The sequence below is a fragment of the Osmerus mordax genome, chromosome 4 (assembly GCF_038355195.1).
Source record: "Osmerus mordax isolate fOsmMor3 chromosome 4, fOsmMor3.pri, whole genome shotgun sequence".
Taxonomy (NCBI): Eukaryota; Metazoa; Chordata; class Actinopteri; order Osmeriformes; family Osmeridae; genus Osmerus; species Osmerus mordax.
The window spans coordinates 9,754,558-9,777,937 of NC_090053.1; the positions used below are offsets into that span (position 1 = coordinate 9,754,558).

Sequence of the window (23,380 nt, forward strand, 5' to 3'; positions counted from 1 at the left end):
ACTTTATACAAACCTCGTAATTGATACGGGGAGTTTGGTCGCATTCTTCCGTGCTTTCGCTAGGCTGATGCGTATGAAGTTGATTGGAGTTGGTGCACTATCTTCCTCCCGAACTTTAGTTAGTTAATCTAACTCCCTTTAGAGCATGAACCTGTGTTCATACAGCATTGGATGATAGGAGTGCTGTTTAGGTTAGATCCCCAGTCAGTCGACAGAACTTCCTTTAAGAGACAGAATTGTGCCTTAAGCCGCCAGTCAAGTGGCATCACCAGCTCTGAGGACCTAGCTACATTAACCATGATACCCTCTTTTTGGAAGCAACTGGTTTGTTGTGAGTCGATGAGCAGCGTACTTATATGAAAACTCGAAAAGACAGCGTCATTTCAGACAGGTGGTAGATATGTGATGCTGTGTGGTGTACAGGAGGATTGTGGGAAAAGCCACTCCTGTCTGTTATCTGTTAGTCGTTATCTGGTGCTGACGGATGCTGTTCAGACAGTGAGACGCACAGGAATGTCCTCCATGTCGTTCTCACATACGGCATAAAGATGTATGTTTAGAAGAAGTCACACACACACACACAGAAACGGTCTGAGAAATTACCCAACTACACACACGTGCAGTGCACATACTGACAGTACATACACATACCCATCACACCATTTAGCATCTCAAAGGTGCATTTACAGAGCTGGCAAAGCAAAGAGACATCAAATAATCCTGTGCAACTTTATAGATAATGTCCTTTGAAGTGCCAGGGAATGTCACCATTATACAGTTTGCTCTGCTGATTCTCACTGATGGGACAAAGTTGGAGATAGGGAAGGGGGGGGGGCATGAAAAAAAGATGTGAAGGAATTATGGTAATGTCAGGAGAGGTCGATGGCAGCACTGGTTAAAGGGACCTGGTGGTGAATTGCTATGATAATGTGCTGAATTTTATCTTCTATAACTAGCTAGAGGCATTCGTTCAGGGGTCTGCACAGTTTTATAGATAAGTTAGTTTTGACCAAGTGAATTGATTGGACAAGAGGCATTCCATGAGTGCTGATAATTAATATCAATATGGAGTATATACCATTCCTGGGACTTTTAACTATACAAGTATCACTTATTTAGGCCAAATTAATGATCGTTATGGTAGATCTTAACAAACCTTGCACAGCAAAGATGAACATATTTCCACAACACAATTACTTTACTGTTTACACAATAAATGGAAGCCAACAAATATGTTACAAAGTAGCTGGGCTGCTATAATGTGTAGATCTACACAAAGTAACAAGCTAGTGTGCAGAAAAATGTTTGCGTTAGATGGCAACAGTCCAGTCCCAGTCCAGTTGCAGAACAATTTGTGCTGGCGGAGCCAAAAATAAATAAATAAACAAACAAACAAATATCTGTTGTCGCTTGTAACTGTTAACAAAAAACAATGTTTTGAACTGTCTTATAAAAGCAATATCACATCCGAGGTCATGCTGTTTACACTGAATATCAGCTTGGCTGCTGTGAGGCACAGGGCCTGCGATTTCGTAATCACAGCCGTGCTGATATTCAACACTCCCTCATGTGTGATATTGCTTAATTAGACGTTTCACCACTTCAGCCAAATTGCTCTCATAACGAAACCAGTGACAACCAGTTATGCCAGACTAGAGCAGGTTGCATTACAATGGCATTCACATGCAGCGGCGTGGCGCATCGAGTTGAAATTCATTGTCTATGAAAATCGGTTAGGTCCATCACACACGACAAACACACACACACCAAGCCCACACACACAACAACCCACACCATGTGTTACCAAATACACGACTAAACACGTTCAAACATCCAAGTAGATGAAAGGCTGTAGTTTGGAGCGGGCTAATGGAGAAACCTTGTTCACAGTTACTAGGCCTAGGCTCAGGTTGAATGTACCCACTGCTATGGCGCTATAAGATAAATAAATAATTGTTAGTGTTTTGATACGCTATTGTGCTTCTTCTGCATCTATTATGTATAGTACAACTACACGAGATGATTGTTTTCAGAACCCTCATAAGGACTAGGACAACTCTGCCGAATCCATGTTGACTGAAATTGGCACAGGGTCATATAGAGGCAGGGGACAACTAGGCCTACTTGAACTTTCATACAAAAACAAAAACACACTAAATGATCCTTGCATTTGGCTCAATGTATTATTTAGTATGTCAGGCTAAGATTCACAATGTCCTGTTACGTAGAACAGTTGATGCTGCATGCCAAAAAGGCATGGATGAAGTCCTATATTGGGTAACATTTTGCAGTTTGCTAGCCAACATACCTTCTCTCTGACTGTGGAAGAGGTGCCAAACGCAGACACAAAAGTACAATAAGCAAACCGGTACAAACTAAGAATATGACCAAGCAGTAACACCCAAGCTGGTTGTACTGTTTGTGCCTGTATGCACTACATTACCTACAAAATAGTAACTAGTTAAAGGATAAGATTTGACTCACAGCTCGAGTTCTTAAAGTTGTTACATCTGGCAAGAGCTCAGCCTCCCACCACGTTAAGTTGAAAGTGTATGGCGCCATCTGCTGTTGGTGCCTGATATGACAGCAGGAGAATTCCAATCTGCCACAGATCGCATCGTAGGCTCTTGGAGAGCCACAGGTGTTCATCACATGTTGTTGATGTCTTCTGAAAAACCATTCTATTTCAGTACAGCGTCACTGAGCTATGAAATTCTCTTTCAGAATCAAGATGGCTTTTAACTTGAATGCGGCTGTGCCTGTTGAGCATTTTTCCAGTGTTCATAACCATCTAAATTCCAAAAACCACACTAAAAACTTAATCAATATCAATCTCTTGAATACATGTAAATTATATAATCTAAGCTGTAGCCATGACCATATATGGGTTGTATGTTCTGTATCAAGGGAAGACATTTCACCAAACAAACTCAAAAGTCAGTTCAGGAAATTCTAAACTGTATCTATTCTGAGAGTGGGTTGGAGTCTCTTATGAAGGCTTTTGATCATTGACTGTCTCTCCAAACTGAGGACGTGTCACGGGACCATCTGGAGATTATTACAACTAAAAAAACAACAGGAACTCTCCTATTTGGTTCTGTTTTTTCTCGTTCCATCTCTCTCCTTCTCTCTCCCCCTCGCTCTCTCACCCCCACACACAAACACGCACGGAACTTGGAACTAGAAAGTCAGTTGGAACACCAGCTCCTGGAACAGTCTAGAGCCTCACGCCTCTGGAAGGGGACCACTCACAACCAACCAGGAAGACTTGCAAGACAGCAAAAGACAAACAAGCAAGACATATCACAAAACGGTCCGAAAAGGGGCAAACCGCTTTTAAATAAAGCTTTTAAAGGATTTGAACAGGCTCCACTCGTCTGGAATGAGGATGTGGACATGGCTGGTCTCTGTGCTGCTCCTCACCCTGGGAGTGGCTCAAACCCAGAGATCTCCCCAGGAGGCCTTCATGATGCAATACTTTGAGCGGAGACTAGCCCAGCTGGAGGTAAGAAAGACAGAGGGAGAGATAGAGAGGGGGAGACATAAACACATTGACAACAGTTTTCTGTCTTTCCCTATGGGCATACAAAGCATTAATATCATTCTACATCTGTTTGGTCTGGAACACTGTGTGTATAGTGTTGCCAGCAATATCTAAAATTCAACATACCAGTTGGTTACATACTAGTTAGTATTAATATACTAGTAACATACTAGCAAACATACTTGTTAGTACTACTAACAAACAAGTAGCATACTAATTGGTAGTAACATACTAGTAACATTGTAGTTAGTAGTAACATACATACACACACACACACACACACATACATACATAATCTCTCTAACTGAGTAGGAGCGAGTGAACCTGTGTGAGCAGAGGAGCCAGCGCGTGGACCAGAATATCTATGCCTTCACCACAGAGGTGAGAGGTCAGCTGGCTACCATGGACGTCCAGAGGCTGGAGGTGAAGGGCCAGGTGGAGGGGGTGGCCATGAGGGTGGACAGGGTGGAGAGGGACGTGGAGTACCTGGAGAACAAGGTCCCCAACCAGCCACACATCGAGGTGGAGGAGAGCGTGCAGGAGCAGCAGCTGAGAGACGCTCAGCTCAGCCAGCTGAAGAAGAAGGCCAAGATCCCAAAGGGGACGGGTGAGGGGGGGTGGGGGGGTGGGGGGGTGAGGTGAAGTGTGCGTGTGGTGTGTGGGGGTGTGAGGTATTTGTGTGTGTATGGGTGTGTGTGGGGGAGGTGTGTGCGTGTAAGGTATGTGTGTGGGGGGTGTACGTGTGGGGTAAGTGTGTGGGGGGGTGAGGTGTGTGTGTGTGTGGAGGGGGGGTGTTAACCAAGAGTAAGGGTATTCCAGTGGCGTTTGTTGTGAACTTCACACGTCTCAAACATACAGCGGTGATCACTGAATGACTCATCATTCAGTCCTCATTGACTCATCCCTAAATGACTCCTGGTTCATCTCTTCATTCCCGGGTTCAGACTGCAGCACCATGCTGACGGGGGTGAAGTCTCTGAAGATCGTCAAGAAGGCCGGGGACGTTGACGGCTCCTGGCTCAAGGACCCCACCAAGGGCTCGGCTAAGATCTACTTCTTCAGCGGGACCCGGAACAGCACGGTGCTGGAGTTTCCGTCCCTCAAGGTGTTCACCCAGGTCAACTCCAGTCATCGAGCCCTGAGCATGCAGCTGCCCCATCCCTGGCAGGGAACAGGACACGTGGTCTATAACGGCTTCCTCTACTACCACAAGGCCGACACGCCCAACAGGATCCTGAAGGTGAGAAGAAAAAGATCTCACCTCACAGCGTTATCGCTGATGAGGCGCAGGGTTACTCACCAGGAGGATTATTAATAATGAGGCGGGGTCAAACGGAGGGTGGGTCAAATCTCATTGCCGAGCGACGGTTGGCCGAAAAGTGAAGTAGAAATAGCAGAAGATACCTTTTTTTTTTTTTATTACTTTTCTGTTCAGTAGAAAATAGACAGCGTATCCTTGTACAGATTCTACAAACTCATTTGCTAAATGAAAACAATTATATGAAAGTATTGCGTTGTATTGCATCGTGTTATATCATACCATGTAATATTCGATTCTGCTGTGTTGCATTCTCCAGGTGTTCCTCCAGAACCAGACAGTAGTTGACAGCATGCTGCTCCCTGGAGCTGGGAGGCTACCTGTGTACTCCCTCACACCCCAGACCTACCTGGCCCTGACCGTGGATGAGCTGGGCCTCTGGGTGCTCCACGCAGACCCCGAATTCGGCGGCAATCTGGTCATCACCAAGCTGGACAAGGACAGTCTGGCGGTGGAACACACCTGGGACACGGCCTGCGAGAGCCGGGATGCCGAGGGGGCGTTCCTGACTTGCGGCACCCTCAACGTGGTGTACAACTCTCGCTACGGAGGCAGGTCGAGCGTCCAGTGCCTGTACGACATCCACGACACCATCCACCACAGCGAAGACAAACCGCTGGTGTTTTTCCCTAAGCGCTACACCAGTCACTCCAGTCTCAACTACCACGCCAAGGACAGGCAGCTGTATGCCTGGGATGATGGTTACCAGACGGTCTATAAGGTGGAAACCAAGAGGAAGGTCGGCTCCGCTTGAGGGGGCGGGGGGGGGGGGGGGGGGGGGGCGGGGAAGAATTGCTTATCGAAATCATATTAATTGTATCCTAATAGAACAACTGTAATAAATAAATCTACTCAAATACAACAAGCTAGATAGAACGTCTTATTAACACTAGATGGCGCCCTTGTCTAAAGAACACATCACTGTAATAAAAGCTTGTTTCAAACCGGTCTGATGTCCCGTGCTTTCTTGAGAACTTGTAGATATTCAAAAACTATTTGGGCTAAAGTGTTACAGTGAGCGTCTACATGGAGCCTAAAATTTAATTACATTTATCTTAACATATTTGATTGAACCTGTGGTTAACTTTAGTGAGGCCTGTTAGGGGGGACGTGTGAACTACATGATAGCCTATAACATTTCACTTGTGAGGACTCATCCTCACTGATGAGAGAGCAGAGTAGCACGTGCAGCTTTCTAGTGTTCGGGACCGGGCCACCACGCCTCCTACCGTGACTTGTGACGGTGATTATTACGGCTCTTTGATGAGCCAGAGCGCGGCGCGGCTTTGACATCCCGCCGATGTAGGACAGGACATCACAGCGCTGAAGCCCCCGGTGATCGTTAAACCCAAGGGATTCACGAGTTCAGTCACCTGGGTTGCGGCTGGATTTGAAGACTCTGGAGTTCGAACAAACTGTAAGTAAACGAATGGTTTTGCATCATTTACAAGATAACTTAAATAATCTGTATGTTGATGCAACTCGACGGTTTATTTCGGTTGATACACATAGGCTAGACTGTTGCTGTGTAGTCTAATGTACACATTAGGGATTACGTACAAAATGACAAATTGAAAAAAGGTGACATTACGTAGGCGTACAGAGAGCGATGACCTGTCTATACACGACCAGAAAGTTGCAGCATACACTCAAGAGTTATGTTTATAGGTCGGCTTGTTTTCCTCTTAATTTACTAGTCTCAGTTGTATTTATTCTATAATAACTTTTATAGTGTCATTTACTTTTGAGTAACGTTTTGGAACTGTTACTGAGTGGAGCTGAGTAGGAGGTGTTAACAAGTTGTTTAAGCACAAAATAGGAATCAATTCAAATATACTGGTTTGACTATGACTGGTATATCTGGTTTCTCTGGTTTAGTCATCCGCAGTGCTGGCTTGATAAACGATGTTTAGTAACACTGCACTCACGTTGTGTAATTGCATGCTATCAATTATAATCCGCATGACAAGGAGTGAGATATGTCTTGCTGTGAATGATATGCTAATATACAAATATCAATGCTAGTGTTTGTACGTGTGTGTGTGTGTGTGTGTGTGTGTGTGTGTGTGCTTATATCTGCTTAGATTAATGGGTGACTCATGGTCCTGGGATGCTTGAGTGTGTGTTGAATATGGACACTGAGTTGAGAGGATGTTCAGAGGGAGTCTCTATTCTCTTGCAAATTACACACAGACAAAGTATCATCTCTTCATGTCCTGCCTGGTTATCTGTCCCCTTTTCTATTTTCATTTATTATACCATGAAAGTGTCATAGACTGTGGCTAGCCATAACGCAATGGCTAGATGAAGTAATACCTACAAGAAGCACATAACGGGTTTAAGAAAGCTTTGCAGTGTGACATTTAACATCAAACCAGGAAACAATTGTGAGCCATAACCAGGAACAAAATCCCAACATCGGTAATCTGAAATTAGCATGTTCAAGTGTGTATCTAGTTCTAACCCACAAGATTGGGAGAGGGGGGGGGGGCATGCTGTGACTGTAGTAACCAGTTGTGGCATTTGTTCTCATGATCAAAGCGTGTGTTTAATATAGACGGTATAAGCAGTCACAGCAAGCCCTAGGTTTAGATCATTATTCTGTCAACTCACAACTGTGGCTTTGTGAGTCACATGCAGTAGCCCACAGAGGTAATCCTCCGCGGTAGTGATTAAAAAGAAAAAGGGGTGGAAGAAAGGGGTGGAAGAAAAAAAAGAAGAGAGGAAAGAGACAGCGAGAGAGCGGCGAGCAGAGACAGGCCTGAAATGAAGACAGACAGGTAGGCAGGCAGGCAGACAGGTGAGTAGGACAAAAGACAAGCTTCAGAGAATAGAGGAAAACATAACCTCCTCCTAACAGACCTCCTACTGACCATCAGACAGACATTCAGACAGACCTATACCAACAGACAGATAGAAAGATATACAGACTAATCGGTTGGACAGACAGATATGCAGAGAGACAGACAGTGAAACAGACAGAGAAACAGACAGGCCGACAGACATGCAGACAGGCAGAGAGACAGACAGGCAGACAGATAGACAGACAGACAGAGAAAGGCCAGTCCTGGTCCTGTGCTGTGTGCCCGTCCCCTCCTCCAGCCCCAAGAATAAACAGAGTGTGATTGTACGTCGGAGGGATGACATACCACCCCAGGACCCGGGCCAGATACATAAACAGATATGCTTATTGTTGAACAACCTCCCCAGCAGATGACTGCAAATCTTGTTTTATTTCGGCATCCACAACATGCACTTCATGTTCTGTTCAGCTGGCATGCCATTTGCCCAGTCCAGTGAACTAATAAACTGTATATTTCCCTTGTGTGTAAATGAATCCTTTACAACCCAGGGGTGTAGGTTTGGCTTGCAAGATGAGGGAGGGGGAGGGGGGGGGGGGAATGAGACTTGGGTTTCTATTAGGTTAGGTTAAGGTTAGGTTAAGGCCTATTTGTCTGATGTATATTCTACTCGATGAACCTTGCTGCTGCATGTTTCAAAAGTGTGACCTGTTCCCTCCTGTATCTCCCTACAGTGAAGGGAACGTGAACATTCAAATTGTCCCGAGTGACATTCTGACAAAGTCCAGTTGGAGTGTAAAGCAGATCTTCGTCCTTCTTTGGGGAGATTCTTCATTTGCTCCCTGGAGTTATTCTGTAACCCTGGACTCCAGAGCTTTGGATAACTAGGGGACTGATTGGAGAGACACACATCCCAATCTGTTCTAGTGACTCATCACGCTGATGTCAACATGGTCATCACTGAACCACATGCCTTTCATATTGGATGATAGCATGTTGCCTGACAAACATGTTACATTATCTGTTGATTTGGAACTTGCCCAGTGATCCCCTGAACTTTGACTCTGGAAACAATCAATGTTTCCTCTTCCCTCCTTCCTCCTTCCTTTCTACTTCGTCCTTGCTTACTGCCTCCTTGCTCCTTATTCCCTGCTCCCTGCCTCTTCGCTCCCTGCCACCTCGCTCCCTGCCACCTCGCTCCCTGCCTCCTCGCTCCCTGCCTCTTCGTTCCATGGTCTGTCAGGCTGCTGTTCTGTAGCCCCATGATAGACAGGGTCGACCCCAGCCAGCCAACCAGCCTAAAGACAAACAGGGGCTCCAGAGTGAGCATTGTTTTAATCTGCGCCAGTTACATGACCATCGCCTGTCAAGGCAGATCAACCACGAGGCCTCAGCCCAGAGGAAGGGGCAGGAGGAGGGGGGGTGGGGGTGGAAGGGGAAGTAGTCAGAGGCGGAGGAGGAGGAGGCTCACTCACACACACCTCACACAAACACACCTCCTCTCTACCCTGCGCCTCACACACACACACACACACACCGCCCCTCCACTCGATGCCTCACAGCTGCTATGTTGTGTTGGACAGGCCAGGTGGGCAGTTCATAGCTTCATTTCCACAAGTACACTCGGAACAACCTGTCTCATATCCTCTCCTCTTGTTCTCATCAGAGATGGTCTTTTCAGAGATCTTGAAATAAGATGTAAAGTGTGTCAGCAGGTGAGGCTGTTTGAGCAGGGTCAGTAGGGCGGCAGGAACGTATGTGATGTATCCTGCGATGAAATAAAACGTTTCGCACCCGAAGCAGAAAAACAGGGGGCATCCGGATTTGAACCGGGGACCTCTTGATCTGCAGTCAAATGCTCTACCACTGAGCTATACCCCCATGAGAAGCAATGGAAAAACGTAGCTTGTTAGCTTTGCTTCTATGTGCTTAAGCATGGGTCTGTGTGCTTTGCACTTCCTGTATACATAGTCAGTTTGAGTTTTGAGATAAGAGTGCGAGTCAGGTGAGTTATCCTACAGTAACTCTGCCAGGGCTGCAGGTACTGTATGGTGCGGTACGCATGTGGGAGTTAATGCTGGCCTGTTATGTGATCTGGGTCTGATCTGATCTGGCAGGCTTGTTGCAGGTGAGGGCTTTGCCACAGTGTAACCCGACTCTGCTCTCCGCTACCAACACACGAGGGGCTGTCAGCGAGAGCCGATCAGTCACTGTTGAGGAAGTTAGCGGCGTACACCTGCAACACGGTCTATCAGGGTTTAGATTTTTTTCTGTCCCGCTAAAATGTCATGTTTGTTTTTCGGTGTGTGGCTGTACAGTATCAGTTCAACTTAAAACTGCTCAACAGGTGCGCAGAACGGACTACACGTCAACTGTCACTCGCTGCTGTGTTGAGCTAGAAAAGACCTCCTTCCATACCCCCCCCCCCGCCCGCCCGCCCCACCCCTCGCCCTTCCTCTGCTGTCAACAAGAGAACAATGAGGCCTTGTACATCATGCAAAAGATCATCTTTCCCTCTCAGGTGCTCTCCCCCCCCCCTCTCCCCCCGCCCCGGCCGACCGGGCTGGCTTTGGCTCGGCTCTGGCTCTGTGATAACGAGGACGTGGGCGCTGTCCGGGGGCCTCGCTGTGTCAGACACACGTGCAGCAGGCAGAATGGGACCGTGTACAAACTCTCGCCGCTCATCGACCCGACTCAGCTGTCAGGGGGCTGCGCTGGCCGGATCCTGTGTTTACGGATTAAACGGTGTTGACATGCTGTTGGTGTTGGGCCCTGCTGCAACCAAGAGCTGACTCAGGCCCTCTGTGATTGACTGCTTTCTGCTCGCAGGGATCTCTGGGCTCTCTGGGTCTGAATAAGGCTGTGAATAAGGTCTGAATAAGGCTGTGGAAAAGGATGTGACAAACCATCTATAACTTTTGTTGCCTTCAGATACCGGTTTGATGGATTTTGATGGAGTCAAACAATGCAGAATACATTGAATCTGACCTATGAAAACAAAAATACATGAAAAAATGTGGTCAAGACGTGGTATTATATACTGCAAGCCAATCCTGTGGTAAACACACTTTTATTTTCCTGAACTGGTAAAACCAGCATGTGGCGTATGTTGGTCTGGTCTTCACAGACAGATGTTCATTTCCACCCCTCTCCCTTCTCTACTTCTCTCTGTTCTGCCTGCTCATCCTAGGTCAGGGGCTCTTATAACCAGGTAGTCTTTTACAGCAGTTAAAATTTGTCTTCATCACTTAAATAATCCAGTTTTTGCCCTGTCTTCAGGCATCTCGCCAGGAAATAGAAATCCTCTCTTTCCCTCACTGTAGCAGATTGAGAATGGAAAAAACCCCGGAATGGAACGGCAGGAGAGTAGAAATAACAATGTGTTATTTCTTCTGTGTTGTGTGTGTGTGACTAAATGTGTGTGTTGGCTGTCGCAGTGTTGTTGTGCGTGTGGACGGTGTGTGACAGCTGATGTGAGTGTGTGACAGGCCTGGGTCCTGCTCCGTCCCCTGCCACAGCGATTACGCCCCGCACCCCTGAGGACGACATTCTGTGGAGCTAACAAGGCCGGCGTGGCATGGCGACATGGATGAGATGTACAGTAGATGTTAGCTGGATGCTAAATATAGGTGACTGACTGTGCCGAGCAACAACAACGGATCAGTCAACTGAAGGACTGCGTTAGTTAATGGTTGACACATCTGGACTGCAGTGTGAGAGTGGGCTATTTTGTTGGATTCTTGTTGCTTTGAATGCTGGTTTTAGAGGGCTTTGGAGCATGCTACTGCTTGCTAGATGCTAACACGCTGTAGAAACAAGCCTGAAGCAGTTTGCTGGAGTGGAAAGTGGACTCCATATGGAGCCACACACAAGAGCAATTTGTCTCCCCTCAAGATTTTCTTTTTGTTTACCCTTAAACTGATAAACATGTGTGAAAGAGTCTCTCTTGAATAAAGGTCAGTCCAGGGATAGTAGTTGTGTGCGCGTGTGTATGCGTGTGTGTGTGCGTGACAGTGATCTAGGTTTAGCTGAGCTAGGCCTTTGGAGCTTAGTCCAGCTTGAACAGCTAGCCATGCTAATCCAAACAAACCACAGTAATTGAGAGAACGGTAAGCCCACACCCTTCTCCCGGTGTGTGTGTGTGGTTGGGTGTCTATGTGTGTGTGTGTGGTTGGTTGTGTGAGCGTGTGTTCAGCTATACTTCTCACGGGTACAGGTTCACGCTCTGGTATTTCCTGTTCTCCTCATAACCACAACAATAATTGTCAGGTTCCCAAAAGCTTCCGTTGCCCGACGCAGCCCTTTCACTGAGTAACCCTGTGGAAAGGAAACAATCTTAGAGCCATCGAGTTTTAGGAAGAGTAACCGTGTTAGTTAGGCAACAGATGGTGTTGTTGTCCTTGTGTGCTTCCCGCATTGTGCCCAACAGGAACAGTGCTGGCTGGGGTGCTTATACGTTAACTGATTGGGTAATAGCCCAATGCCTAATAGTACTGTATAGTCACAGGGGACAACTTTTCCCCCCCTCTCTCTTTCTCAGCGTCGTTGTTTGATCTCATTCCAGCTCTTCCTCTATCTCGCTCTCTCCCTCTCTCTCTTCCATTATCTCTGTCCTTCTCTCCCTCCCTTTCTCTCCTGCTCTCTTCCGTCCTCTCTCGTTCCCTCCCTCCCTTATCTCTCTATCAGTCTCTCGTTCTCTTGTTTCTCTCTCTCCTTTTCTCTGCGTCTCTCTCTCTCTTTATATATATATAACATGGACAGCTCAGTGTTTGTGTCTATCTCCAACATGGAGGACAGGTCAGCGATCTGGAGACTGTTGCTCTGGCTGGGAAGCTGTGGGGAGATGTGTCCTTGCTGTCAGCTCCTGTTAGCTCACGGGTTAGTCTTAGTGTCAGTCCCAACGTTGGTTGTTCCTCCGCCTGGCTGTGTGTGTGGAGGTCACCTTGTTAATCATTAGGCCTGCTCTGTCCCACTAACGCTGAAATGCGGTTTGCATACACAGATGACGGACACACGGTTAGGAATTGGTAATTGGATATTAATATTGATCTTGTTTTGGTAACACAACCCCTTACACTCCTCCACTATACAGTACTATGCCTTATTACACTTTTGTAAAAACCTATACCTCAACCACTTGATACACTTCAAAAAGAACATGTGTGTGCATGAAAGATGCTGCTCTAACTATCAAACCCAGCCAGCTGGAGGAGGGGGAGGAGGAGGAGGAGGATGAGGAGGAGGAGGGAGGAGGAGGAGGAGGAGGAGGAGGAGGAGGAGGGGGGAGAAGGAGGAGGAGGGAGGAGGAGGAGGAGGGGGAGGAGGAGGGGGTAGGAGGAGGGGGAGGAGGAGGAGGGGGGAGAAGGAGGAGGAGGGAGGAGGAAGAGGAGGGGGGAGGAGCAGGGGGAGGAGGAGGAGGAGGGGGGAGGAGGAGGGGGTAGGAGGAGGAGGGGGGGGGGAGGAGAAGGCTCGCTCGTTGTAGAAGGCCGCCTCCACCTCCTCCTCTCGCTGGGTCAAGACTGGAGTGGTGCCCCGTACAGCTTTGTGTGATGGGCACGAAACGATTATGCACAAACCGTGTTTGTACTATAAGGACCCTGAATGGTTACAGGGACCAGTCAAATAGCTCAATTTGTTAATGATTCCACTAGGAATCTATCTGCCGAAGGTTGGTATCAGCTAGCCTTTTGGCAAAACTGCTATTTAAACATCGGTATTGGCCCAGTATTTCACAATCGGTGCATCCCTAGGTTACATTGTAGAGCAGGTCCCAAGCGACTTCAGGATCAATTGGAATGGCCACATGTTTTACATTACACAGGAGAGTTTTACACTTACAAACCCTAACAATTAGAGTAAGCTGGCACTGGTGGGCCGCTGGTAAAATGATGAGCAAAACACCAGCCGCTGGTGGTGCCCGCTGATTATGCCACCAGTCGACCGCTGCTGCCCGTCGGTCACATGCTATCTGGGACTGCATCCCAGACAGTTTGCAGTTCCAACATTTTCTTGCCCGACTTCAGCATAATGACTGTTTGGATGCTGTTGTTTATGTTGTTTATCCGAAGTCAATCTGCTTCAAAGTAACCTCCTGTGCTCCACCAACAAGCAGTCGCAAATAGCCTACTATATTGCATTGATTCTGCCGCGCGTGTTTGCAGACCCTGTTTGAGTCGCTGGCTTGGTCTCATTATTTCCTAACTCGCTGTTTCCTGCATTCTGACTGTTGAGCTAGTTCAGCCAGTCACTGCTGAGGTGTTGAGTTTCAGATACAAATGTTATTTGACTGCAGCACGCGGGATTAGCGCTCGCTCTCCATAGTCAACAGTTTAGCAGGGCGAAGGGGATGGGAGGAGAATGGAGGGGGGTGCCGAGACAGGTAGATTCAGTGTACAAAAAGAGAGAATCGAGGTCTGCAGAATACGCTGCGGACAGTAAAACTGCACCGTCAGGCAGAAAGTTCATTATAATTGGATGACAAATAGTTCTGGCCTGGGCGCTTTCTGGTAAATATAGCCCCCCCCCCCCCCCTATATATACTGTAGTGTGATCCTCCTCAGACTGGGTCTGTGTTTGGGGGAGCTGTGAGATAATCTGTATGACAATTCCAGGCTTATTTTCTACGATCAGCTATTAAGGCCTCGTTGCATTCACCAAACCCCCAGCAAACTGACATCACCGTTTGCTTGTCGGTGGAATGCTGTCGTCATCCGAGGCAGCGAAGTTTAAACCAGGGCTGATCAACTTGTTCTACAGGAGGTTGTGACTGAAACAAGGTGTGTCTGTTTTAGTATCAACTCTACCAAACCAGAAGTTACCTGGACAGATCAATAAACAGATAGTTCCTTATCTGGGGGGTGAAACAGGAAGCTGTATTATTATTCTTTTTTAAAGATTCGAATACAATAATGTTCAGGGGGTGGTGTGTTCGTTTGCCACCAGACATGAGCTGTTGCCTTGATGAAGTCCAACCAGGCCCCTTCATTAAGCTGACAGCCTGTCTCTGCCTTGACATGCTCCACAGTTGCATGACCAGGCATGGCCTACATACACTAGGCCAGTATAGTAGAGTATACAGTAGGCCAGTATAGTAGACTGGATGGGTTATTAAGCTTAGTGTCCCACAGTGTTTAACTGTCACAGTACCAAGGCCCCCTGGCTTCATGGTGTCTAATCTCAGGCTCTTTAAGGATTTGAGGGTTCAACACATAGACACATGATTTCAACAGTTATTATAACACTAAACCGTCCTTTGACCAGATAAACAAAGGGTCTGTCAGTGAGTCTGAATGGAGCTATCCGCAAGTGTCTCAACCAGCCTAATGTGGCCCTGCTGATTATTAACAATGTAGACACCACGGCCCTTTCAGCAGACCGTTTGTCTGTCTGTCTGTCTGCCTGTCTGCCTGTTTATAGGCCCGCCTGCCTGTCTTGATATCTGTCTGTCTGCCTGCCTGCCTATTTCTCTGCCTGCCTGCCTCCACGCGGTTCACAATCATTTCAAGGATTCGATGAGGGGATTAGTTTGAACAGCTTTTCCATTGTGTGTCATGCTTATAATGAAGGCGTCAAGTGATCGTTTCTAAAGAGAATCAGAAGCCCTGTTTGAGCCTGTCGGCTGACTTCTTGGATTGGTGACAGAGGCCACGAAGAAGACAGCATCAATGTGTCCTAATTCAGTAGAGGCCTTCCAGTTTTGCACCCATACAGTATATCTGGGATGTGTGTAATCTGTAAAACATTCCACTTTTGAGTTCACCAATAGACATTTACTGCACACTGAAGATCATTTGGATTTGAAGCCCTTTAGACTTCATCACACTTGGAATTTCTCTCCTCTAGTCATCATCTTCTTCTTCCTCCTCCTCCTCCTCTCACAGGACGTCAGCAGGCGAAGGCAGCCGGCTGTTGCCATGGAATCAGACGCCAGTCACATGTTAGAGGCAGCCTTGGAGCAGATGGATGACATCATCGCTGGTAAGAGCTAAGCAACTTTGTGGCACAAACTGGGATTTGTTTATTAATATTATCCCTTTGAACAACAACTCCTTAAACAAGTCCTGCATGGGAGGTCATTTCTTTCAGTTTTACTGTAAGTGAATGAAGCCAGGACAATAAAATCACCGTAATGTGAATGTTTCATCAGGGCGACACTGGGGGCCATTTTGTACTCACTGTGTGTGCCCATGACAGGTGAATGTGGGACTTTACCTTTCCTGCACTGTCATTACACAGTAATTTGGTCTGCAAAATAGATAAAGCTGCAGGTTTGTGTTTGATGCCAGGTATGTGTGTTTTTGTGTGTGTTTTCAATGAAAGATGTGTGTGTGTGTGTGTGTGCATGCATGCGTGCTCACCCCCTGACACAATGAGCAGGATAAAGCAGGCTAATAGCATAGCAATGAGCTGCTGAATAAAACATGGGGTCTGTCTGAGGAAGGTGACACTGCTCTACCCGACACTGCTCTCATAGGTCTGGAAACATATTGCTGCTTATCTCTCTGTACCCTACCACTGGCTATATACCTGTCTGTCTGTCTGTCTGTACCCGACCACTGGCTATATACCTGTCTGTCTGTCTGTCTGTACCCGACCACTGGCTATATACCTGTCTGTCTGTCTGTACCCGACCACTGGCTACATGGCTGTCTGTCTGCATTACAACTAACTGTATGCCTTTCTGTTTTAAGTAGGTCTGCTAATACAGACACACATTGGCAGTCAGCCATGACAAGATAGACAGACAGACAGATAGATATATCGGTAGTCCAGCTGTGACACAATCCCAAGCCTGTCAGATGGCTTGTCTCCCTCCTCTCAGACTGATGGCCAGTTACCCTGCTGCCCCCATCGGCTACAAACTGTCATGTCAAGCCTGTCACACACACACACTCTCACACACACAAAAACACACACACTCAGCAATTTGTTGACTGACTGCAATAACCATTTAGCCTTGATTAGTTAAATCATTTTGGCAATGGCTAAGCTTGCTGCAGGGAACATAACCCACTCCCATACCACACGCACGCACACACGCACACACACACACACACACACACACACACACACACACACACACTGATCCCCTTGCTCCCTGGCCCCTTATCTTGCTCCTAATTTGCCCATTAGTTCCCCCACTAACAACATTCATGTTCAGATGCCCCTCTCTCCTCCCCCTCTTTCCTCCTCCCATTCCCCTCTCCCCTCTCTCCTGCACCCTCTCCATCTCTCTTTCCCCCTCCCCCTCTCTCCTCCCCCTCTTTCCTCCTCCCGTTCCCCTCTCCCGTCTCTCCTCCACCCTCTCCATCTCTCTTCCCCCCTCCCCTCCCCCCTCTCTCCTCCCCCTCTTTCCTCCTCCCGTTCCCCTCTCTCCTCCACCCTCTCCATCTCTCTTCCCCCCTCCCCTCCCCCCTCTCTCCTCCCCCTCTTTCCTCCTCCCGTTCCCCTCTCTCCTCCACCCTCTCCATCTCTCTTCCCCCCTCCCCTCCCCCCTCTCTCCTCCCCTCTCTTACCGTCCTCCTGTCCCAGCCTATGCTCTCATTCCTTTCAGATGTTGTGTTTTGTGATGTGTCGTCCTATTGTAAGCTCACTTTCATTAAAGAGGCCATTCCTCAGAGTATACTCAACACAAAGTAGAATTCATATCCTGTTGCCCTGACCGAGTTCTTAGAACCAATCGTCACAGGTATTTTAATAAGCTGGTCTGATTACTGAGTAGAAAAGGTTCCCATTTGAGAATGCAGACTGGTTCAGGAGTTCTGATGAGGTTCGAATGTGGGCACTGACTGTTTTTTCATGCTCAAGAGTTACGTGGATTCGATAGCAATGTACTGTACATGCGCCACCTACTGGCCATTACAGAAATAGTTAAGAGTTACAGGAAGGGCTCCATGTACAAGTCTTATTTTAATGCTTGAAATGCTTAATATGAACTTTTGCCAAGATCAGGTGTACGTCTGCAATCATATTCAAAGGTATTTGCCATCAGAAAAGAACAGTTTAAAAATGCACGCTCATGCTACACAGTGAAAAGCATTGTCCGTATTTCTGGGTGCTTTGTACATATCAAACACACTCGTGTTTGACTGCATCCATGCTCGTGATATTTGTAGAGGAGACGCGAGCGGGCATGAATAATCCCTTCCTGTACGCCCGGCTCTCCTCCGCCCACCACCGCCCCGGGCGCTGGACGGAACATTCTGGGGCTGCAGCTCTGCTTGCTGCAGCTCTGGCTGCTCTGGGTGTCCTCACACACTCTCACACACTCTCTAACACACGCACTCTCTCACACACTCTCTAACATACACACTCTCTAACACACGCACTCTCTCACATACTCTCTAACACACACACTCTCACACACTCTCTAACATACTTACTCTCTAACACACGCACTCTCACACACTCTCTAACACACACACACACTCTCTAACGCACACCCTCTAACGCACACGCTCTCTAACACACACACACTCTCTAACACGCACTCTTAAGTCACACACTCTCTAACACACTTTACTGTAACACACACACACACTAACACACACTCTAACACACACAAACAACATGCACTTCACTGTGTTTGGTCCCTCTGCTCTGGGCTCAGACCAGCCCATGGGTTTGTGTAGAGGCTGGACTCATAGTACAGTATTGAGAAGTAGAGAGCCAGCTCCATATTCTAGGTCTCGGTGCCGTGAGATGATGAGAAAGCAGAAGGGTCGAGTACTGGAGCGTTCTGTCTTCATGCTAATCCTGTTCCGTGATCCTCTCTCTAATGTGGGATTAGCTGGCGTGTAGCAGATCTCCTCTCCCAGCCTCAGAGCGAGTCAGCCTGTCCACCTGTTACTGATAGCCCTGAGGCAGCACTGCCACGGTCTCCTACAGGTGGTGTCAGCGAGGGCAGCCTCACTGATGTTGGACCGCTGAACTGCTGCGTCAGACAATTCCCTACAGCACAGCAACTTTATAAGAGCCCCCAGATGTGTGTGTGTGTGATCTGTAGTCCCAGATGTAGTGTGTGTTTGTGTGTGATCTGTAGTCCCAGATGTAGTGTGTGTGTGTGTGATCTGTAGTCCAGATGTGTGTGTGTCTGTGTGTGATCTGTAGTCCCAGATGTAGTGTTAAAAGTCTTGCTGGGCCAGAGTAGAGATGTGATGTGATGCAGGAGACACGTGGACAGACGGAGAGATGGAGGGATGGAGAGATGAACAGAGGAGTTAGGGACTAAGCTGATTGGCACTGCCCAACCTCTGGTCACCTCTGGTGTTTACTTGTCTGACAAAAGTTTTCTGAACAGAGGATCGCTACGATCATCTATGCAGAGAGCCCAGTGTAGATGCCCAGTGTAGATGCCCCCTCTTTTGAAATTCCTTATTGTGTATGCCTTTAAATGAAGCCTGAGAATCAGGACGCAAAAACTGTAGTATCAGGTGACTTTTCTCTCTCTCTCTCTCTCTCTCTCTCTCTCTCTTTCTCTCTCTCTCTCTCTCTCTCTCTCTCTCTCTCTCTCTCTCTCTCTCTCTCTTTCACACACACATACTACATACACACACACACACACATCCGTCAAGGACACATAAGCTGTTTTCCTGTGCATCTCCAGTGTGCTTAGTGAAGGTTCCGAGGTCACCGAAACTACAATACTGTACTGTATGCTGTATGTGCCTCATGACTGTCCTTTTATCCCAACTCTAATCTCAATCATTTGTTCTTCATCTCTTTCTCTTACTTTATCCCTCTCTCTTTATTTTCCTCTCTCTCTTTCTTTATCCCCCTCCCAACCCCTTTCCTTCTCCCTTCCTCTCCCTCTCTTGCTTTCTCTCTATGTCTCTCTCCCCCTGTTCTCTCCCTCCCTCCCACCCTCCCTCTCTGTCTCCCTCCCTGTCTGTCTGTCTCCCTGTCTGTCTGTCTGTCTCTCTCACTCTTCCCCCCTGTCTGTCTCTCTCACTCTTCCCCCCTGTCTGTCTCTCTCACTCTTCCCCCGTCTGTCTCTCTCTCTCACTCTTCCCCCCTGTCTGTCTGTCTCTCTCCTTCCCCTCCCCCCTCCCCTCCAGGCTCCAAGGCGGCAGCAGAGTACTCTAACGGGCTGCTGGATCTGGGCTCCCCATCCTCGTGCATCTCGGCGGGGGCCCCTGCAGGTGCTGCAGCTGGCCGAGGAGCTGCGCCTGGCCCTGGAGCTGCAGGCCAGCCAGGAGGACAGGGCCAGCCTCCGGGCCCAGGTCTCCAGCACCACCGCCCACACGCTCCTGCTGTGGCTGGACAACGGAGAGGTGAGCAGGGGGGCCATCGTCGGTACCAAGGGTAGGGCATACTTTGGAGGGCTTGGAGCTTTCGCGGCCCAATCGGATGCAGTTTACTGTGACGGGGTTTAGTGTGGGAAGCAGAGATCTTGAGATACTATGTGCTCTCTCTTTCTGTCTGTCTGTCTCTCTCTCTCATTATGTCTCTCTTTCCCTCTTTCTCTCTCTCCAACATGGGTCTGTTTGTTGCATGCTTGTGACAGGACACTTCTTTTGTGGAGGAAGAGTCTCTGTAGTTATCTAACATCAAGGACAACGTGTCCTTACTCACGGTGTCCATAAATGACACGGGAGAGAAGTGTGTTCCCTGAGGGTCTGTGCGAGGGAGTCAGACCAGGCTGGGGTCAGGCCAGGGCTGGACTCCTCTCCTTCACCGTGGCGTGCTGTGACACACTCCACAGCTCCAATCCATCCCCGGATTCTCACACCGCTCCAACACTATTCAGATCCTAGGGAGGGAGGGAGGGAGGGAGGGAGGGAGGGAGGGGGAGGGGAGGGGAGGGAGGGAAGGGAGGGAGGGAGGGAGGGAGGGAGGGAGGGAGGGAGGGAGGGAGGGAGGGAGGGAGGGAGGGAGGGAGGGAGGGAGGGAGGGGAGGGAGGGAGGGAGGGAGGGAGGGAGGGAGGGAGGGGAGAGGTCACCCTGAGTTGAAGGGTGAGGAGAGAGTAGTAATGAAGCAGGCTGGAGCTGGAGCCTGGCTCTGGGGGAGGAGGGGGCCGAAAGGGGGAGAAGAGGGGGGCGAGGAGGGGGTTGGAGCGGGGAGACCAGAAGGTTTGGACGAGGTTTAAAGAGCCCAAGTGTTCCTCCGAGACACGAACAGAGCGGAGGGCCAGCTTCCTGCTTTCGACAGACCCTCCTCTTTCTTCCACTCTGCTCTCGCTCTCTCCCTCTCTCCAGCCCCTGCCCTCTCCCTCACAGCCCTCTCCTCCGTCGGTCCTCGCTCCGCGGCTCACTCTCCCCTTGCCTCTCTCCAAGGACGTTCTCTCTCTCCCTCCCTTCACACCTCCCCTCCCTCGCCTTCTCGTCTCACACTTCCTCGATCTTCGCCACCCCGGCGTCCCGTGAGGTCACCTCAGGCTGGGCCGAGGGTAAGTCTTTGACCCTCCTTCCTCTGGTCGGCTCGTCCTGCCGGGAGAAATCGGTGGATGATCGTAGGTTTCGGTGTACTGATTTGCTTGCTCGTCACGCTGGGGGTGGGCGAGTTGCTATTCGGTTTGCTGCGGGTGCACCTCATGACCAGTTTTTAGGGAGGGGGTCTGTCGACAGCGTGACATGCTGGGTCATATTTGAGAAAATGACAAGCACATGACATCTGGACTGTGAGAGAGGCTTTGTTTATTGTTCTGTAGTATTGTAATGTTGTTAAAATATCAACTGTTTCCAGGTGCTACTTGTTATTGTTGTTGGGGCTGGACGCTGGGGGGAAGGGGGAGGGATAGCTGCTGGTGAGTTGAATTGGCCGAGCTGGTATTTTCTTTTAAACTTGTCCTTTGTCCTGTGGCTGTCTCCCATAAGAGAGATGAGAATGTGGCGTTGCTGAGGGATCATCTGATCCTGGATCTGTGCCTCAGCCAAAAGCTTCTGCTCTATCTGGACTGTAGAGGTCTCACATGCTACACGCTCATTTCTCCTCCTTCCTTTCTTCCTCTCCTCCTCCTCTCCTTCCTTCCTTCCCCTCGCTACTGAGGCAAAGCAAGATCAAACACACACGCTCCTCAATCAAACAGAACCCATTGCCCTCATAAGGGCTCAGCACACTTTTTGTAACACACATACACACAGATTCACATGTATACACACAGACAAACAAGCACACTTCATTTAAAACCCTCACATTCAGTGAGAAACACACAGAGGAGCCTGGAAGAGAGCCAGGGAAAGAGATGTACAGATATAGACTAGGAACATGCTTGAGATATTCTAGCAACTTACTAGGAACATTCTAGCAACATTATAAGAACATGCTAGGATCATGCTAGGAGCATGCTAAGAACATACTATGAACATGCCAGTAACATGCTAGGCCCCCTGGGCACAGGGACCCAACACCTGTGACAAAATACTGACCTCAACCCAGGGGGTTTGTTAGATTTGCATGTTTAACATAGTTAAGGGAACATTATAAACTAATTTCCATAGTACCAATTCAACCTAGAAAGTTAAATCAAGCTGCCCTGAAGCCATACTTGTTGCTGAGGCAGAACAGTAAGATGTGAGTTGTTTTGATCGAAGTTCCTGCTAAACGATCTCATTGTTCACCTCATCACAGCCGGCAGAGTGTGTCCCGTCCTCAGCTCCGAGCGTTCTAGAACCTTCTCACGTGTGACGGTGTGGAAGATAGAACACCCAACAGGTTTCGCAAGTCAGAGCTGACCCAGTCTGTGGCTCTCTGGGAGACTTAAAGATGTTTCTCATCAAGAGATTCGTCGAGGAGGGGGATTTCAAACGGGACGTCAGGTAATGAAGACCGTTCTGGGCATACTGAGCCAGAGGATGACCTAGAGCACTAGTACTATGTGTGCTATGTGCTGTGGAGGATTTACAGAGCTGTGTGTTTCCTGGAGTGGGCTGGCTTGTCACATACCAAGTCTTTAAAGACAGCCTCGCTGACTGCAGCTAATTATTACTGTCTGCATGGCGGGGGCCCGCTGCAGCATGCCCTGCATACATGACCCCCCACTCCACACACACACACACACACACACACACATACACTCCACACAAACACCCACATATACACTCAACACACACACACACATACATATACACTCCACACAAACACATACACTCCACACACACAAACACACACACACAAACACACACAACTACTAGGTCTCTGTGTTTGGGTAGTTTGTATATGAAACTCACAAAAATGTGTGTCTGTGTGTGTATGTGTGTGGTGTGTGTCTGTGTGCATTCTGTGTGTGTATGTGTGTGGTGTGTGTCTGTGTGCATTTTGTTTGTGTATGGAACTGGGTGTTACATGGAGTCTCATGCACAGGAAGTGGAACCTTGTGGAAATGAACCCAGTCTGCATAATGAGACAGTGCATTGATCTGCCGGATAGCTGCAGATGAAAGAGAGAGAGAGAGAAAGAGAGAGAGAGAGGATAAGGGGACTGGAAAAGAGAGAGAGAATATAGGGATTGGAAGAGAGAGAAAGAGGATAGAGGGATTGGAAGAGAGAGAGAGAGGATAAGGGGACTGGAAAAGAGAGAGAGAGAATAGAAGGATTGGAAGAGAGAGAGAAAGAGAGAGAGAGAGACGATAAGGGGACTGGAAGAGAGAGAGAGGATAGAGGCATTGGAAGAGAGAGACAGAGAGAGCGCATAGGGGGCTTGAAGAGAGAAAGAGAGCTTTAGCCCGAGGCAGAATGGTTAGGAAAGAAGATGTGGAGATTGAAGGATAGTCATAGTGT

At 48.3% G+C, this 23,380-nt stretch overlaps 2 protein-coding genes and 1 non-coding gene across 3 annotated transcripts in view; 2 read left to right on the forward strand and 1 right to left on the reverse strand.

Annotated features, from left to right (window-relative positions):
• Positions 1–3,107: 3,107 nt before the first annotated feature.
• Positions 3,108–5,616, forward strand: olfml1 (olfactomedin-like 1). Its single transcript, XM_067235297.1, has 4 exons — positions 3,108–3,505; positions 3,857–4,151; positions 4,489–4,784; positions 5,122–5,616. Exons 1-4 carry the CDS (start codon positions 3,383–3,385, stop codon positions 5,614–5,616), a joined length of 1,209 nt encoding a protein of 402 aa, XP_067091398.1. The 5' UTR covers positions 3,108–3,382.
• Positions 5,617–6,044: 428 nt separating this feature from the next.
• The window catches only part of ppfibp2b (PPFIA binding protein 2b), a 51,947-nt gene continuing 34,611 nt past the window's right edge, over positions 6,045–23,380 (forward strand). Inside the window, 4 exon segments of the mRNA XM_067233933.1 lie at positions 6,045–6,279; positions 15,544–15,640; positions 19,720–19,781; positions 19,783–19,935. Coding sequence (XP_067090034.1) covers positions 15,577–15,640; positions 19,720–19,781; positions 19,783–19,935 — 279 coding nt within the window. The 5' untranslated portion in view covers positions 6,045–6,279; positions 15,544–15,576.
• Positions 9,473–9,544, reverse strand: trnac-gca (transfer RNA cysteine (anticodon GCA)). The gene has a single exon. It is a non-coding gene; the product is annotated as a tRNA-Cys (tRNA).